Raw genomic sequence first — 19,722 nt, forward strand, 5'->3', positions numbered from 1 at the left:
CATTCTATGTAGAAAGCAAGGAACCGGAGCCACGGCCAGGTTACTCTTCAGCTGAAATGCCCCACAGTTTTGCTCACGAACACAAAAGAGCTAAGTCCAAAGCAATCCATTCTGGAGAAGTGGATGACTGCCACTGGACCCTGGACCCTGGACCAGTGCTGCCAGCTTCTTCCTGTTCCCTCCTGTAGTCTCACATGGATAGGCACAACTGTCCAAAGGGAAGCAGCAACCCTGATGGGTTTTTGCTGAAGGTATTTTGTTTTATCAGGTCAGAGGTGAGGAGATGTCATTTTCCCAGCTTCAATGGGTACCCATGAAAGAGGGACATACCCTTAAGGATAGCAAGAAGAGAGAAGAAGAGATACACCTTTCTGAGGAGGAAACCTTCTGTTATCAAAGATGTGGCAACATCCCAGAATAGGCACCTTGACAGCGCCTTCAGTAGGCAGGAGGCAAAAGAGACAGGCACCTTTGCACTCAGACGCCACCAACTTGCCTTACCCGCCATTAATGCCAGTGAACTGAAGGTTCTTTTTGGCACCATTCGAATCTTTACTCCCATCATTCTTCTTCATGATGGACTTCAGTGTATTTTCATTATTTGGACATACTGTTAAAAAAAAAAAAAAGCAAAGCAAAGTGATGAAAAGAGAGCGATTCCTGTAAATCATACAAGTTAAGTGTTTGGTCATTCTTTCTTCATGTTTGTGAAGGGAGATGTTAGCATGCTGGTGGAGAAACTTCCATGAAACCCACTGGGAAAGTATGCGCAAATAGAGGAAATAATTCAGCATTCTATTAATAATGTTCTTTTAAGTGAGGGGGGAAAAAATCCACCAGTGTGCCCAGACACTGCAATCTGGGTGATAAAGAACATTTGTACCAGGCTGTAATGTTTATAAAGTGACATCATGTCTCATTTCACCCTTGCTTAGGCACCACGGTAAGGATACTGGTATATTTTTTCTTCAGCTAAGATAACCTGGCTGTGTGTGTGCGCGTGGGCGCGCTCGCAGAATATGCGTGCTGGGATGCGAAAGAGTGGAAGGCTGTTTGTATAATGCATAATCTGTAGCCAAAACTGCACAGTTTGCTTCCTGTTAAAGATACTCTAGGCCTAGCTGCCAAAAAAAAATTATATAACCTTTCCTCCAGGTCAGTGTTTAAACCATCAGCTGGAATGCTGGCAGCACTGCCTAGAATCCTCAAACCAAATTGTGAGAAGACTTACCATAGAGGCCGGTGGCGATCTGGTCATCAGTCAGGTTCACCGGATGCAGAGTATTTCCCTGCGTGGGGAACTGGTCACGACCCCTAAGGGGCCTCCCTTCTGCCATCCCTGCCTCTTGCTCAGGCTGGGATGTTTGCTCATGTAGCAGTCCTTCCGGCCGCAGGCCTCCACACTTACAGGTATATCCCAAGTGATTTCCTGTTCAGAAAGAAAGAGTGTAGGCACATGTTAGGTCTGCACAGCATTAACTTATTTTAAATTATTAAGAAAGAAAACCTCAAAACCAATTCTCTCCACCTTCTCAACCCTTCTCTGGTGACCTCTTGTGCTTTCTTATTTTGTTTTTTAAGAAAGAGTTTCTCAGTGTAGCCTTGGCTGTCCTGGACTCACTTTGTAGACCAGGCTGGCCTCGAACTCACAGAGATCCACCTGCCTCTGCTGGTATTAAAGGCGTGCGCCACCACGCCCAGCTTGTCTTTTCTTTTTGAATAGATCACAATTCTTATTTACATTTCTTAGACGCAAACCTCCAAGGCCTTCAGTGATTGTTAAGCTTTGCCCTTGTCATCACAGTGTTGACCTGCCAAGGCTTGTCATCTGAGCCACATGGCATGTCTCCCTTCTACTGTGGCTCCCTTCTGGCACACTGGTGCAGAGCCATGTTCCTACCCATCTCTAACACCATCCGGACTTCAGCTGAAATGATCCCTGACGCACCCTACAGAGTAGGTCCCCTCCACCTGAGAACCTTGGGAAATGGAGTCTCTACAACCCAGAGACCACACCGAGTCATCACGGCCTGGTACCAACATGGATCCCGTTTTCATTCCCCGACTCCCATGTTCTTTGTGGGGAAGGAACTTGGGCTGGTGGTCCTAAGGTTGGGACCTCTCATTTCCCTACAGCCCTGCCACCTGGAGCATCCTTCTTCCTCTCCCTCCCCAGTTGAAAGCAACTTGCTTTCCTTTCTCAGGTCATCCTCATCCGGCTGTCTACTTTTGGGGCCTATACTACAGGGATAGACTGAGTCTTAGAAATATTCCCCTGTCAACTTTTTTTCTCATCATGTTTACTAAATTACTTCTCCTCATGGGAAGCATTTCGTATTTGTTCACTGGCCAAAGCAGACAAATTTGATTAAATAATATAATGTGATGTATCACAGAATTTGCAATATGACTGACACTGATCTGATGTTGATAATATGGGATTAAATTAAAAAGCAAATTACTTGCAACTCATGGACATGTATGTTTGTTTTTAAACTCGGTCTCACTATATAGCCCTGGCTGGACTGGAACTTGCTACATAGATCAAGTTGGTCCCAAGCTCAGAGATCCTGTCTGCCTCTGTACGCCACTATGCCCAGTTGAATAGAACAATATACATAAGTATAACTTCATGAAAAATTAATCTGTAAAACACCACTACAATGAATAAGATATGGTGATTAAATATTTTCATATATTCACTACTTTTTCTGTACTAAGCATGGCTTAGCTGTTTTCAAAAACCAATATGACTTAGTAATTAGATTTCCAAAAAATGTTGTTCTAAGGATGCATGGAGACATATAGGAGGGCTTTCATTATGCCCATATTTAAAACAGAAATGGGGGCGGGGCTAGAGAGATGGCTAGGAGGTCAAGAGCACTGCTTGCTCTTCCAAAGGTCCTGAGTTCAATTCCCAGCAGCCACATGGTGGCTCACAACCATCTCTAATGAGATCTGGCGGCCTCTTCTGGGGTGTAGGTGTACATGCAGGCAAAACATGGTATACTTAATAAATAAATCTCTCTCTCTCTCTCTCTCTCTCTCTCTCTCTCTCTCTCTCTCTCTCTCTTTTTAAGTGTAAAAATGGAAAGGAGAAGTTGACATCATAGTCTGCTGTCAGAGGCTAGTGGGTGAGCTACTATGTATCCATACAAGAGAAGTCTATGCAGCCTTTATGGGTTCTGTGTGCTCTACGTGGTGCTGTGACCACAGGCTTCCCTCCGTAGGTCATTCAACTGCCTCTATTTTTGTTGCTTTTCACGATTAGCTCCATCCATGCTCTTTCCAAGACGTGGCCTAAAATCCCACATCTTTTAACTCTGTTCTTCTAGAATATTGTTCCAGAAAGAGCTCTTTTCTCTGTCATTGCTCTGTAGCATTCAAAGTGCAAACAAACACCCCGCACCACGCTTCCCTAGCTCCTGTGCATCCTCTCCGTGGGGCGGGCAGGCTATTTGAAGCCCTCCTTGCCTGTGTCTCTATCCTGGGGTCCTCTGCAGGGCTGAGAACAGTACTGGACAACAGATTTCCTTTGGTAAGTGTCTGTGCAGTTCACCTGGAAATCAGAGATGCTGTATGAGGCCAGCAGGTCAGACCAGGCCACCGGTCATCCGACTAGTTCTTATTAGTCCCAACAGGGAGAACTGCTACTGGTGTTGCTGGAAAATCTGTCCTGGGTGCTGTTCAAACTGGCTGGACTCGAATGGCCTGGACGTGACTCCCTGAGCTTAACAAGGCCTTGCGTGCAGGCACAGGCATCACATGGAATGACACCTACCCCAGCATAAAGCTCTGAACGCGGCTGCTATGCAAGAAAGATGGAGGAAAAGTGGGGCCAGGCCTGTGAAACCCAGAGTGGCCAGCAAAGCCCAATGAGACGATCTTAACCCCGGCCATGTTTAGAAATCACGGAGATGAGAAGGTGGGACTTTTGTTTGTTTGTTTGTTTTGAGACAGGTTTTCTCTATGCTATCTTAGCTGTCCTGGACTCATTTTGTAGACCAGGCTGGCCTGGAAATCACAGTGATCTGCCTGCCTCTGCCTCTGCCTCTGCTGGGATTAAAGGTGTGTGCCACCACGCCCGGCTGGAGATGGGACTTTTAAAAATACAGATAAGAGCTGCTGTGTGCTGGTGAGCTCATGGAGCATCACTGTTGTCGTCGTCGTCATCATCATCATCATCATCACCATCATCGCACTATGTAACCCTTGCTGGCCTGGAACTTGTTTTGTAGACCCAGCTGGCCTCAGACAGCGGCCTGCCTCTGCCTCCCAAGTGCTTGTTTTAAAGGCATGTGTCACCGGGCCCAGCGCAGAATCAGTGTTTCTTTTAACCTCTCCTCGTGATTTTGCTCTGCAGCCAGAACTGAGAACTCGGAAATTAAGATTAAACAAAACTACAACTTGACGACTGAAAAATAAGAGTACGTACTCTCATCAGTCTCAGCTTAACAGCTTGGAGGTGTTTGGATTCTTAGCAATAACTGGCAGTTTAGTTAACAAGCCTAGACCACCAGTGGTAAAAGCCCATGGCGAACATTACACGTGACTCGAACAATAGCAAAACACAACTGTAGTGATAATGAAACACCCCCTCCCCCCCCCCCCCCGAATTCTGGCCCTATAGCCCAGGGGCTCCTCATACCCAGGGGGTGGCAATGGGCTCCCGCAGGCATAGCCAGGCAACTGACTGGAGGAGGAGTGGGCAGCTGTGAGATGTCCTCTGTCAGTAACTCATTTAAAATGGCCACAGGGTACCAAGGAAACGGGAGCCTCATTTTAGGATTTGGCCAGGTTACTGATGACTAAAAGACAGTGAGGGATAGAAATCTTAAGTGTTCTGGAAAACGAAAAGCATTCACTCAGTGCACTAATTCTACTTCTAAAGTATACACAGGGTTTAATATGTAGACAATCTTAGTAGCTAAGGTGAACTATATTGGAAAATAAGTAACTCAAAGCTTTTGAAATTGTACTAAAATGAATTTTGAAAGCAGTTTCGTTCACAGCTATCTATACTATTCGGGCAAGCAAATCCTTTGTTATTGTTGTTTGTTTTTTTGAAACAGGGATTCTCTGTGTAGCTCTGGCTGTTCTAGAACACACTTTATCGACCAGGCTGGCCTTGAACTCATATAGATCCGTCTGCTTCTGCCTCCCGAGTGCTGGGACTAACGGTGTGCACCACCACTACTGGCTGCAAATCCATACTTTCATTTGTGTTTCCAGTTGCTTTTAGAAAGCACAGCTCTGAGCAGCATGTCCGGCTAAGTAGCTGAGCTCTCGAGCCACTTAGCTTCCCTGTCAAGAATAAGTGGAATCATGATTTCTGATTGACAACGGAGGCCGCCCACACCTTTAGGTGTTTTCCCAAAGTGTAACTCTTCATCTGCTGGGAATCTGGTGGGCACAAGCAGAGACCCGACGTTTTGGGTTCACACACTGGCTTGAGGAAGGGACAGTGGAAATTCTGGTTTTGGCAAACACCCTTTTGAGGGGAACGGGTGTGGCTTGGATAGAGGACCAGGACCTATCTATCCTCTTGGGATTCTGCTCCAGGTGAAGGCACATAGTCAGGTACATGAACAGTTACTTCCAAGCAGAGGAACCCTAGGGCCCTAGCATCCCTGAGAACAGCTCCAAAGGCTGCTGAAAATGTATCTAAAGTGGGCACTCACTCAGAAATTACAGTGCTAGATAGAGTGGATTAAGAATCAAATTCTCTTTCACCACAAACCCCACCTACATTTAATTATATACCCTCCCATGACTTGACCCAGAAATCCCAGGCTGACAGGCTGCATTAACTACAGCTGCGTTACAATGCGCCCTGGACAGGCTCTTCCCAGAGAAGCTAAGGTCCTCTTCCCCTCCCCAGCCCTTGGTAGCCTTGACCACAGCTGAACCCTGAGCACTTCCTACTTGCCTAACATTATCTCCACGGGTGATCGTTTGCATTTCTGCCAGGAATACCTTGGCTTCCAACACAGAGGACAAGTTATTCACGGTACCTCCTTATGTGTCTTTGTTGCAGCACTATATTTTGTATACAGTTGACATTTAATGTACAGCTATTAACAAACATGAATTAGATGGGGGCAAGGCAGTACAAACTATAAACATTTTTACTTTAGTATGAATGAATCTTCAGCTCAGGAAAAGACACACCGTTAGCTTTCTGCATTGCCAGCGGCTGCATTTGCCATTCCTGTGGCCAGGGAGACAGAGGCAGGGGGATCTCTGTGAGTTCTAGGCCAGCCTGGTCTACAAAGCGAGTCCAGACAGTCAGTGAAACCCTGCCTTGAAAAACAAACAAACAAACAAAGAGCCGGGTGGTGGCGGCGGCAGCGCACGCCTTTAGTCCCAGCACTCAGGAGGCAGAGGCAGATCTCCGTGAATTCGAGGCCAGCCTAGTCTACAAAGTTAGTCCAGGACAGCCAAGGCTACACAGAGAAACCCCGTCTCAGAAAAGTAAAAAAACCAAACCAAACAAAAAGCCAAAACCGAAACAAAACAGAGAGAGAGGGGGGGGGGAGGGAGAGAGGGAGAGGGAGAGAAAGAGAATTACCAACTGCCAGCTCTTAGCCGTCATCAGTTATATGCTTCAGGAAGGATTTGGTCAGAGAATAAGTGTCAAAATAAGACAGCATCTTTTTTCCCCAGAATACTTTTGCAGTTCACTCATAACCCTTTAGGAAGATCAGTTCAAGAGAGCAGGATTTTCAAGTGAAGGGCTGCCAAAGGAGAGGGCGGAGTTAAACCCTTTCAAGATCTTTCCTTCGGAGCTGAATGTCTTTTCCTAAGATCATTAACGCATGACCAAATGACCTGGGTTTATAATTCCAATCGTTCAAGGGTTGGTTATCACTTAAAACAAAGACCTATGTTTATTTTCATAAGCGTGAGTATGTTGCCTACATGAATGTATGTGCACCGTGTGCAATGCCAGGCGTGTAGAAGTCAGAGGCGGATGCTGGACCTCCTGGAATTGGAGTTACAGACGGTTATGAACCATCATATGGGTGTTGGGAACTGAACTTGGAAACTGCCAAGAACAGTATGTACTCTTGACCACTGAGCCATCTCTCTAGCCCTGTTTTGGTTGTGAGCCTTTAGGTTGTGGAACCATCTCTCCAGCACAACTAGCTCTTAAAAAGAAAGAAAGAAAGAAAGAAAAAGATACGGTCTGACTTTTTACTTCCGGCTGGCCTAGAACTCACTATATAAACCAGTCTATCTTAAACTCAGAGACCCACTTGTCTCAGACCTGTGGGTGTGGGGATTAAAGACGTGGGCCCAGAAGAAGATGTCCAGCAGAAATCATTTCTTTCTTTTTTTTCTTTTTCTGAGACAGGGTCTTATATACACTAGGCTAGCCCACTACTCCTTACATAGCTGAACTTCTGATCCTTTTGGACATCTGCCCAAAACTGGGCATGAACTTCTGGAGTATTGAGATTATAGGCAGGGATGGATCAGCCCACCTGGTTTAGCTATCACTTTTGAGAATAAGAGAAAAATTATGCACTGGGGTTTTTTTTTTTAAAGCCAAAGCATAAAAATATTCGCAAGGTTATGCCTGTCTCCAGATGAAGAAGTTCTGCCACAGGGCTGGGGTGCAGCTCTGTGGCTGAGAGCATCCCCAGCAAGGACCAGGGTTCATTTTAAGCACAGATACCAACAGCCCTCTGCTGTAAACCCATTTATTCCAACAGGCTCCTAAGACTGGAGGGTTTATTTGGGGGACGGGATAGGTAATGGGTGGTAGCAGATAATACATGTTTAAATATATTCAGAGGAACGTCCCCAGCTGAAAGGGATGGGCAGCCTTTCACACACTGCTACTTCTGTAGAAGAATTCTGCCGGGAGGGAACCTGGGAGAAAAAGTCTTCTTCTCTTTGGACACAGACACAGGACTCAAGACTGCAGAGTTAAATCCCCAGAACAGCCAGAACCAGTCAGCTCTCCCGACTTCCAGGCCAGCAGAGGCCCCACCTTACCCCAGGTCATTTCAACACTGCAGCGTTTCCAGGAATACTTGCTTTGGCTTATTTTGATGCTCTTGTGGCACTTTTAAAAGTGTTGCAAAAGGAGAAACAGATACCAAGTACAGGAAAGGAAGAGCCCTCTAACTAGAAACAAAACTCTGTAGCAATTTCATTTCCCTGCTCTTGTTTGGTTAGATTTTCTCCTACAAACTTGCACAGCTAAGAGAAGGTCTTCAGGTTCATAAACATTTTGAAGGGACCCAAGAGAACCAAGAATGCAAACGAGAGGCCGTTTAAGCAGCAGTTCCTTTGAGTGTAAAGATGAATTTCCTAAACAAAACAAAACCCATGTGGCAGGCAGTTAAGTTCCGTTTGTATCTGCACAGGGATAGTTAGACAGCTAAGATATTTTTAGGGTATTTGTAACCTCTGAGTCACTTGTCTAGAATTTTCTTCCCCTTTTCAGAAGGAAAAAAAAAAAAAAAAAGAAAAGAATGGATGAAAGAAAAAAGGGAAGAAAGAAAAGAAAATCTACTCCTTAAATCACTATAATCCCACTGGTATAAAGGAAAAAGGAAACTTACTTCTTAAGGTTTCTCCTTCATCCCCCCAACCTCACCCAAAGACAGGAGTGTCCTTTCTCACAGGCAGGCACAGTGCACACTTGGAAACCTAGACTTGGGAAGGCTGGGTCAGAGGATCTAGTTTTAAAAGGCCAGCCTGATCCACACAGTGAGGGTCTGTCAAGAGGAGCAGAGAGTGAACTTATGTCCTCTGCCTGCTTCAACTGTACCAGAGAAACAATACTTCTAGTCAGAACCAAGTTCTGCTGTGTCAAAGTCATGGCACACCGTCCCTCAAATCCTGGGAGAGTGCTTATGGCCACTTGGGTCAGAAAAATACGTAGGAGAATAGCACGATTCTACATGGGGAACATAGCATGACTTGGGACTCAAATTTTGTCAGAAAAGGAAAGCATGCTTCTAAAACATAAGCTACACACCTGCGCTCTCGTACACAGCTGGTACACAGAGGGCGCTTACTGTCTCTTGTTCTTCTAAAGGGCTAACTTACAATCACACTCCCAATGGCATTTTAAATACAATGAGAATATTCAGTGTGGTGACGTGGTTAAAAAATAACAGTTTGGCTGGGCGTGGTGGCGCACGCCAGTAATCCCAGCACTCAGGAGGCAGAGACAGGCAGATCGCTGTGAGTTCAAGGCCAACCTGGTCTACAAAGTAAGTTCAGGACAGCCAAGCCTGCCTTGAAAAACAACAACAAAAGCAAACAAACAAACAACAGTTTGTAGTCAAGCAGGGTGGTGCACATCTTTCATCACAGCATGCGTGAGGCAGAGGCAAGTGGATCTCTAGTTCCAGGCCAGTGTGGTCTACAAGTGAGGTCTAGGACAGCCAGGGCTACACAGAGAAACTCTGTCTCAACTCCTCCCCACCCCCCACCCCCAAAATTGAGATTAAAAGGGGAGGGGGCTGATGAGGGGGCTCAGTGGGTTGTTTTCCCTCTGAGACAGGGTTTCTCTGTGTGGCCTTTGCTGTCCTGGAACTCTCTTTGTAGACCAGAGTGCCTGCAAACTCATAGAAGTCTGCCTGCCCCTGCTTCCTCAGTGCCTGGAATAAAGGTGTGTGCCACCATGCCCAGCAAGATGGCAAAGGTCACTTCTGCTTTTGAGGACCTGGTTCGATTCCCAGCACCTACATAGTGACTTACAAACATTTACAATTCTGGGTTCAGGGGATCTGATGCCCTCTTCTGACCTTTGCAGGGACCAGTCATTCCTGAATGACGTACATTCAGGCAAAACACTCACGCGTATAAAACTAAAAGTAAAAATTAAAAAAAATCAAAAGCAAAAACAAAAAACAAAGGTTACTTGCACAAGCTTTGCGGGCAACTTTTCTCAGCAAGCCCATGTCCGGAAGAAGGCAGGCAGCAGTGGCCGCAGCTCTCTCTTAGCACCTAGGCTCTGTGCTGCGGACTGTGCCATGTTCCCCTCTTACAGCCTCTGCCTCTTCATCCCAACCATGTGAAGGCACACAGACAACTTCTGTTTACAGACAGAATCTGGACTCAGACTGCCTGGTGACTACGGATCCTCTGAGACCTGTCAGACCCTATTCCTCATTGGTTTTTTGTTTTTAAGGATAAGCATGTACGAACAAATGCCTTTCAGCAATGATGTGTATTCTATACTGTGCGAGCGATACTCTGGGTTACAAGGTAGGTGTGGTGATCCAGTGTCCTGTGACACTTCCTTCCACACGGCTTGCAGATATTAAGAATGCTCCGAATGTACCTTCCTTTATCAAGCTGCCTAATGTCCAATGTGGAGTAAATTCTTGACCTAATTCCTGCCTTATCAGATCTTGGTTACAACACATATGTGGCATGAGTTATAAACAGCCTATAAGGTCGCTCTTGGGTGCTCTGACAGGGGTCACCACTATGACTACAGGTGTCCACTGTAGGGTCAGACGACATGTGGGCTAGCACGACGGGACACAGCCCAAAACACACCATGGTAGTCAAATGAAATGTCTGGTCTCCATGCTCAGGGGGTCACACAAACTGTTCCAGGGGTACAGCAGAGTATGTGAAATAGCAACCCAAGTTTGGGGGGGGAGGAGGAGGAAAGCTGAAAAGCGCATGTTTTCATAAGCCCCTCTGCCATCTGAGTCTAAGGTACTGAAGAAGTTTGTTCTGACATAATGATTTTTTTTTTTTAGGACGAGGAGGCAGACATGTAAACCCACATGTGGATCTATTCCTGTTTATTCTAAAATGACTCCTCTGACTCTCTGAATTCTAGAAAAGGCAAAACCTCATAAACATCAGTTGTCATGTGCATTTTTTTTTCTTTCACAATGAACTCTGTCCTATAGCACAGATACCAAAAGCTAATAATCATTCAGGTTTGAAAGCATAAACCTAGAGAGATACAGAAAGGGTATATGTTTGTCTACTTTCATGGTTGTCCTTTCTGGATACAAAGGGGCGCATTGAGACGTCTATGGGTGTCTTACTAATATTATACCTTGCCCCAAATTAACTCAATGTACACCCCTCTCCCTAGGTAATGTTGGTTCAAGAGAACTACAGCATCAGGTATTGGAAGCCCAGGGTTGTGCCCAGGCCTAGTTGGGCACTGTGTACTGTCAGGGACTTAGAGCACCAGGTTCTGAGCAAAGTCATATTAGTGAGTCTCTTGGGGAAATGCTACATTCCAAATATTCCAGGGTGACTGCTCAATGACTAGCTTCAACTTACAGAAGAACAGATAAACAGGAATCGCAGTGAATATGAGAAAGACAAGAGTGTACGTGCCTGTCCACATGAGCAAAGGCCAGTTCTTGCTCATGGGTTCCTTACCTCAGAAGCATACTTTCCACTCCCGACACTTCACTCCCTGGCCTCATAACTAGAAGCAGAGTCACCACAGTACTTTCTGCTTCCTGACCTAGCACAGCTCTCCTGTCTTTTGCTTGAGGCCAGGTGACCCCAAGCAGGGAGGCACTTCCGGTTGAACTCCCTTAAACTACCCTCAGAGCCTGTGCCTGTGCTGAGACGAAGCGGTGATTCCAAGGTTATTTGACATCTTAACACGTCGTCGAAGTGCCTGCCCTCTCACAAAATGTCAACCGAGAACACTTCCCTCTAGAATTTTGAATTGGACATATACTGATAATTATGCCTATAAATGATACAGGAGTTTTTAGAGCAGTTCTGTATAAAATGAGCAAGTACATAAGCAGAAGACAGACACGAAACATCACATAGTGCCTCCGAGGACACCTCCAGGGCAGCCAGGCCTCGTGGACGTGCTTGCCTGTGTTAGCCTGAAGCCAGAGGCCAAAGGAGCTATGAGACACTGAGGAGCAGCCAGGCTGTTTAGGTCGCTTGTCTCTTGTTTGCCTTCAACTCATTACCATCCCAAAGCTTTCTCCATGACTCAAAAGAATGGTTCCAGCAGCTAAGGGGGGAGGGGGGTGGGGGGAGTGGAAGCCTTACTTCTTAGAAAGACATTCTCCTTAAGGCCTGAATGTGTTCCCAACAACATGAGGTGCAAACTCTCTCCCTCTGAATGGACTGATGTCACTATTCTAGAAATGGGTCCATTCTCGCTCCATCTCACCAAAGTCTTTGCTATGATAGAGCAAAACAGCCCTTGCTGAAAAAGTTGGTGCCACGCGCTTTGGCCTTCCTGGTCTTCAGAGCCCTGAGCTACACAAACCTCTATTCCTTCTAAGTCTCCCCACGCCCTCATTCTCAGGCCCCACCTACCTGTGATTGTACCCAGACTGGTTTTCTGGAACTCCGGGTTCCTGAGCTCTTCAGTGCTTGCAGACTTCATGACTGAATTGATGGACGACAGGGTGCTGATGAGCTGTGAATTGAGGGAGCCGATCTGTGAATGAGGCTCCCCAAAAGCCTCTGCCAGCTCACTGTAGTTCTCGGCCAGCAACGTCTGTTGCTCTGCCAGCAGCTTCTGCACACGCTCAATGTAGTGATCCAGGCCAGTCATCATTCCAGATGCAACCCGAGGCTGAGGAGCATCCTCCAGGAGATCACCTACAGGCTCGCTTCCAACACCCACGCTCCTCCGGCTGCCCATCAGCCCCACAGCCAACTGTGGAGGCCCACACGCTATGGTCCTCATTTTGAGACCGACTAGATAGCTGTCGTGAATATTTATCTGCCCCACACCCGACTCTTTGGTCTTCACAGCAGATGGCTTGTCAAACTCAGAACCGCCAGACAGCACAGTCCCAACACCAACAGACCGAGTCTTAGTGGAAGGGTTGATGTCTTTGACACGGCCTTCTCCTATGGCCACCGTTCGCATCTCCACAGTCTGGGTGCTGGTCTGCTTCTCCAGAGTGCTGAGGAAAGTGTTGGTGCAGGACTCCACCAGGGTGGCCACCTCCGTGTTAGTGGCCTGGTCCACCTGCTCCAGATTTGTGCTGGTGTGCTGGTGTGTGGTATGAGGCACCGCCATGACAGCAGCTTCCTCTCGGCCTACAGCCTCGGTGTTCATGCTTCGAGAGGCGCACTCCTTGGGAAAGGAGACGATCACATCGACAGAGCAGTCGCCACAGCCAATGGACCGCACGTCTTTGAGGTTCAGGTTTGTCTTCAGGAGTGTCAGGTCGCTCCCAGAAGCCTCTGTGTTGCTGCCTGTTTCACAGACGCTGACTTCCACACCCACACACCGGTCACAAGTCTCGACAGACCTCCCTACGCATCGGTCATGCATTCCCACCCTCTCCTTCACGACCCACCAATTCATAGGCAGCTCGGGCCCCACGACTTGATTCGTGAGGTCAGGATGGCAGGAGACGCCTACGCTACTCGTTGGCACAGAGGTCCCAACACACGAGTCCGTTGTGTCCACATGACTGCCAACCACTTGGTCTCTGGTTGGCACCAGGGCCTCCACCGACTTGCTGAAGACAAGCGGCTGGGCCATTGTGGCCTTGTCAACTTTCTTCCTGGATCCGGCAGCCTGTAGTTCTTGCTTTAGCTTGGTCATCTCTCGATCATGGGTGGTTTCTTTAAGCTGTACTTCCAAGCGGTAAATCTTGTCCTTTAAGGCCTCGATGGTTTGCTGCTGTAGCTCAATCTCTTTGTCAGCTTCCGTGATAACCCCGAGCATGGCTTCTGTCACACTGATGCCAAAATTCCTTGTCTCGGTGACTGTCCCCACAGCCGTATCCTTGCAGGACCTGAAGTCTCTGTGGTATACGACAATGTTGCTCATGTTCTCATCGCTGCCCACAGCCACGGACTTGCGCTCCCGAGACGGGCACTGTCCGTTCTCCCTGAGCTCTGAAGCAGCCTCGCAGCTGCTCTCTTGAATCTTTTGCTCCAGCGCCTGCATGTCAGCTGTGAGCTGCCGGAACTCCTTGATCCTCTGCGTGCTCTGTTCCACACTCTCCATCTCCTCCTCCTCATAGTCGATGTATAATTCCCCGCCACCTCTCCGGGCTCGGGAAAGCAGTTCCAGCTGAGAGGCGTTGCCCGCGCTGTAGGACCGCTTCCGCACACCGCAGACGTCGTTCTGGGACGCAGACCTCTGGTTTTTCAGCTGCGAGGCCAACTGCCGTTTCTCTTCTTGCAAGACAGAGATCTTAACCTGCAGCACGGGGATGGTTCTCACCTGCTCCTCAAGTTCCTTCAGGCGTTTTAAGGCGACGGCCATCTGTTCTCGGATGTGCTGCAGGTGCATGGGGCTCACGTTGGTCACTGGGGTGGAGATCCCTGAACTCAATGGGCTGTGCCGGATGGAGCTCCCCATGGAGGAAGTGGTGGGGGCCGCTGGGACATAGCTGCTATAATCCCCGTTGCCTTGGTATCCGTTCTGAAGCTGATGCATGGCAGGGTTGTGGCTGCCAGAACCCATAAAGGATGGGAGGGAGCTCGTCGAGCCCATGCCTCCAAAACTGGCCAGCCTGGGCCTTCTGAACTCACCCGGTGCCATCTGCATGGTGACCCTCTCCTGTTCAAGTCTCCTCCGGGTCTCCATCAACGTCTTGGTGACATGAAGGTTGTGCTTTGGGGGTTGTGGGGAGGGAGGAGGCAGCAGCTGTCGACTTTCTGGGATGGCAAAAGTGGGCGGCGAGGTCTCTAGCGGGGCAGGCGGCCGTGGGATTGGGGTTGATGTAACGTGGCTCCTGGCTAGGAGGAAGCTGGGACACGGCTTGCTGTCATCACTGGTGGAGGATGACAGGGACTCAGTGGAAGTCCACGCACCTTGGTGACCAGGTGTGGCCCTGACTTCTGGACATGGTGCAGATGGCTTTCTCCTCTTCTGGATGTTCAGTTTCTTGATGGTGTTTCCCTTCTGTATGTCATCCACGTATTTGACGAAATCTAAGTCTAGCTGAAAACCGTAAGGGGTCTCCACAAAATACGGGTCTTTCTGCTCCTTGCTGTGGTCTCCGTTCAGAACTTCATCTGCTTTTTCTGAGAGAGAGAGAGAGAGAGAGAGAGAGAGAGAGAGAGAGAAGAAAATGTGACGACACATGCATTACATATTCAGATTACATGTTCATACATGTACTACGTAAGAACAATTATCCGTGAGTGTAGCACAAGCTGGTCTGATTTAAAAGCTGTCAGTCCTACTTTCTGAAAGTCAGCTCTCTGAATGAAAAATGGAGAGACACTGCCCCTTACAATGGCACAAATCTGAAGTCCTACATACTGGGGAGACTGAGGCAGGAGGAGTCTAAGTTCAAGGCCAATCTGGGCAATAGAGAGAGAGATTCTTATTTCAACATGAAAAGTAAAGATGGCTGTGGATGTAGCTCAGTAGTAGAGCAAACTACACTACTAACCCCCCCTCCCCCAGAAGGACAATTTAAGCCAGGCATGGTGGCGCACGCCTTTAGTCCTAGCACTTGGAGGCAGAGGCAGGAGGATCGATGTGAGTTTGAGGCTAGCCTGGTCTACAATGTAAGTCCAGGATAGCCAAGGCTACATAGGGAAACCCTGTCTCAAAAAACAAAAACAAAAAAGGCAATTTAAGTATTCTACTCATAACATTATGAAACAATGGTCTTGAGAGCGATGCAAATATAATAATATTGGTACTAACAGCCTGACAGCATGGCTGTGTAGATTTCACTTGTCTTCCATAGTTCTTTGAAGGAAAAGAGAGCAGTTATTAAGATTCTTATCTTATGCAGTGTCTGCTTAGTCACAAAACACACTAAGTCAGCAGACTAAGAGTAGGTCACAGCAGATGCACGGAGCCAGCATGTCAGTGTGTGTGTGTGTGTGTGTGTCCGTTCGTTCATTTTTCTGCGGGGTTGGTAGTCTTTCCCCCCAGTGGCCAAGAGCCATCCAGTGTCTGACTATCTCCACAGGACTCCATTTTGCCCTGACCCCCTTTTCTTGCTTCCAAGCTGGGGAGACACAGGACAGGAGTGAATTCTCTGACAGCCTGGAGGCAAGAACATGGTCAGAGAACATAGCCTCTCTCCCTACTTAAAACCGTCTCCCAACTGGAGCAAAGTTTTCTTCACTCTGCCCCGTTTTGCTTTTGACACAACATTCATTAACTCACAAATGCCCGGCTGTGTAGTTATAGGCAAGCCAAACAGGTCTGAATGAAAGTAAGAGCAAACCAGACTCCAACTTCGGGATCATGTGGTATTCAGTAAACGCTACTTTGGGCTAAACCAAACATTTAAAAAAAGGAAACACTGGGACCATTCAAAGCACAGGACTCGATGCCCTTCTGAGCTATGCATTTCAAATTTGAAAAAAAAAACCACGCAAGGTCGTTTTGTTTGTTTAAACTGTAGGCTTAGGTCATATGTTTTCCTATAGCCATACTGAGACCGTTTGTATTTTCAGAATGATGGAAAAGACAAAAAGCTAGGAGAGAAAGTGAGAGCCGGCTGTCCCCTCTGCCCAAGTCCTGGCTATCCCTCTGCCTCGGCTACTGTCCTGCCCAAGGATGTGAAGCACACATTTAGCCTGCTGCCTGCCCTCTTAGCCCTGACCGCTGCTCCATATTATAGCTGATACCGAATGCTTTGTATGACCCCCCCCCCCTTTGCCTCCACAGTTTCCTTTCTTTTGAAACTCTGGGAAGCTTAAAAAGATTGCCAAAGAGGAATAAAAATGGGCCCATGTTCTTTGGGCCTCAATTTCCAAAGTACTTGGCTAGCTTGTGGGGTGAGTGCCTGAGTTCAACCATCCCGTACCCACACACAACCCCTTCAGCCCGCAGCCACCACAGCAAACGGTATTAAAACTGCTTAGGGTAAACGGTAGTAAGGAATTCTCTTTAAAAGAAGCGTCCCAGCAGGAGCTGACCCAGAGCGCCAGTGCCTGGAAATTTGAGCTCATGCTAACAGAATGTGTCTTCCTCTCTCCCTCCAACTCTGCGGGACAGTGCGCTAGCTCAAAATATGCAGCCAGACCTGTTTCCAGAACTGAAATTCCAAAGGAAGAAAGGAGAAAAGGGCAGATCCCACCAGCTCAGGGTGTCCGGTGGGGGCGGGGGGGGGACGACGACGAAGAATACTTACCTGGTATCACAGTGCTGGGGTAGAGGAGGTTGGGGAGGGAGTCTCAGGGTCCAGCAGGGAAGTCGCCAGGGCCATCCGCAGGTCGCCCTAACCTCCTAAGCACTAGCTTCCCTCGGCTCACCACAGCCCAAAAGCCCGCCCCTCCCCAGCGCACCTACCGCAGGCCCAGAGCAGGACAGCCTCCAGCCGCCGCACCCCAGGCCCGGATTCCGCTCAGCTCCACTCCACTTAAGGGAAAGCCTGTCAACATGAGCGCACACCTCCCAGGCCCGCAGGGACACCATAGGCCCAGCCTGGACCAATGAGGGCGCCCCGTGTCCCGCTGCAAGGCACACTCAGCCGTCCGACATCCCCCTGTAGTCTTAATGAAAACAGGAAGCTGCCTTCTTCTTCGGAAAACCTGTGCTTCTCCGGACAGCTCTGCCTGAAGTCTAAATAAAGGCGGCAATGTGAGCCTCTCCACTGAGGGCTCAGCCTGCCCCCGGGGCCAGACACTTCATCAAAGAGTCTGTGTTCTGGAGGCAGGCCCAGCAAACTCAGCCCGGGTCACCTGAGGAAGGGCAGGGCCACAATTGGCCACTGTTCCCCAGCACTGAAGGGCACTTCTCAGCCTAGATCCTGACAGGTGACCGGTAACCAACAGTTTTCCTGCAACAGCTGAGCCCTTGCCATGAATCTTAAAGAAAATTAATGAAACAGTCCCTTTATCCAATGCAAACGAAGCAGGGCGTGCTTGCAAGAATATCACAGAGGGACTCTACAAAGTTTAAAAAGTCAATCATGTCTGAGGCGGTGGCAGATGGCTGGCATGACTTCTTAAAAGATGTTCCAACCTCAGTAGGAAAAGTGAGTGGATTCAGTGTCAGGTTTCAAACCCCCTCCCCTCCCCCTCTGCCCCCCCCCCCAACAGAGCACACTTTTCAGCAAAACTTAACTGTCCTATATTTAGCTACTTCCCAAGCTCAGCTAGTAGAGATAACCAAAGGTCGGGGTCATTCTGAATTATCCCCAAGTGACAGTTTGGACTTCTCCCCCAGGAAATCAGGGACAGTTAGAATTTAACTGCGGCAGAATTCTTTCCCAAGCACTGGATCCCGGAGATTGAAGAGAACTCTGGAGCCTATATTTTTTTTTCTCTATCAACAACAACAAAACAAAACAATACAAAACAAAAAACCAGATAGACAAATGCTCTTCCCCTCCCCCAAAACGAGTGAATACTCTCCCAGTGCCATTTGTACAATTATCTCGGGTGCCAAGTACTCTATTATTACATTGAAATAGCCAGTCTGGCTGAAATATTTTTATTTAATTAACTTATTTATTCATTTGTAAAAAATAGTCTCATTACATAGTCCTCAGCTAACTTGGAACTAGCTATGTAGACCAGGCTAGCCTCCAACTCAGAGATCCACCTGCCTCTACCTTCCCAAGTGTTTGGAAAAGAGTTGTAGCCACCACACCCAGGACCCAATCCCACTATTTTTTTTTTTTAATCTCCTCATTTCCAGTGTATCCAGTGTACCTGCAAACACACCTATGGCATTTATGGGGCCCATACTTATTTCTCAGTTTTCTGTACAAGTATGTCTTACTTTTTTTTTCATACTATAAACATTCTCAGAGCAATAGATTGAATTTTTTAAAAATTTCCTCTCTGACACATCAGTTAACAAGATGTACATGTATAAACCAAGTAGATGGGGTAATATATATTTTGTGCTTTATAAATTTTTATGACACATGGGTATTTTTTTGTTTTTTGTTTTGTTTTTTGTTTGTTTGTTTGTTTGAGACAGAGTCTCTCTGTGTTAGGCTTGGCTGTCCTGGACTCGCTTTGTAGACCAGGCTGGCCTCGAACTCACAGCGATCCGCCTGCCTTTACCTCCCTAAGTGCTAGGATTAAAGGCGTGTGCCACCACGCCCGGCTTACATGGGTACTTTTTTTTTTTTAAGTCACCATTCCTCCAGTAATGTATTACAGTAAAAATCTAAGCATGCTCAAGTGGGTGTGGTGTGAGTGTGGTAAGGGAAGACAGTTAATATTCCTCTTCTACCACAGAGCAACTTATTTTCACGTGCATAAATATAAGGCCAGTGTTTCTCCAATCTCCTTTTACTATTAGAGTGGCCATAAGTAGACAGTTGTTCAGGAAACAGCCCTTACCTTCACCGCTACCCCAACCTGGACCTCCCTCAAGAGACCCAGGAAGAATCTTTTTTGTTTGTTTGCTTCTGTTTTCTGAGACAGGGTTTTTCTGTGTAGGTCTGGCTATCCTAGACTCGCTTTGTAGACCAGGCTGGCCTTGACCTTACAGAGATCCACTTGCCTCTGCCTCCCAAGTGCTGGGATTACAGGCGTGTACCCCAACACCCGACGCTCAGGAATAATCTTTGAATTCTTTTCTTCATTCTTGCCTCCAATGTACATGTGATGTTAGGATCACGGACCTTGAGTTTACATGTGACAAACAGAGGAACTAAGTGCTAGAAGGAATCTGGATCAAGTGGTTCTGCGGGTCAAAGCTAGTATTGAAACTCTTCTCTGCACTTTCATATGAGAGAAACAAACTTTACTTAGAATGATCCTGAACTCTGAGAGATGCATAGTTTCTACCCATCATCCTTTTCTAACCCCTACCCCTAAATTGGGGGATACATCTGGGGG

At 47.5% G+C, this 19,722-nt stretch overlaps 1 protein-coding gene across 5 annotated transcripts in view; it reads right to left on the reverse strand.

Annotated features, from left to right (window-relative positions):
* The window catches only part of KANK1 (KN motif and ankyrin repeat domains 1), a 197,664-nt gene that overhangs the window by 11,049 nt on the left and 166,893 nt on the right, over nucleotides 1-19,722 (reverse strand). For all 5 annotated transcript variants that reach the window (XM_084771719.1, XM_084771721.1, XM_084771722.1 and 2 more), the window contains 3 exons: nucleotides 12,295-14,976; nucleotides 1,232-1,429; nucleotides 502-610 (listed from right to left, as the gene is read on the reverse strand). In XM_084771719.1, coding sequence (XP_084627845.1) covers nucleotides 502-610; nucleotides 1,232-1,429; nucleotides 12,295-14,976 — 2,989 coding nt within the window. The remainder of the gene's footprint in view (nucleotides 1-501; nucleotides 611-1,231; nucleotides 1,430-12,294; nucleotides 14,977-19,722) is intronic.

Source organism: Acomys minous (genome assembly GCF_964271855.1).
Source record: "Acomys minous genome assembly, chromosome: 2".
Classification (NCBI taxonomy): domain Eukaryota; kingdom Metazoa; phylum Chordata; class Mammalia; order Rodentia; family Muridae; genus Acomys; species Acomys minous.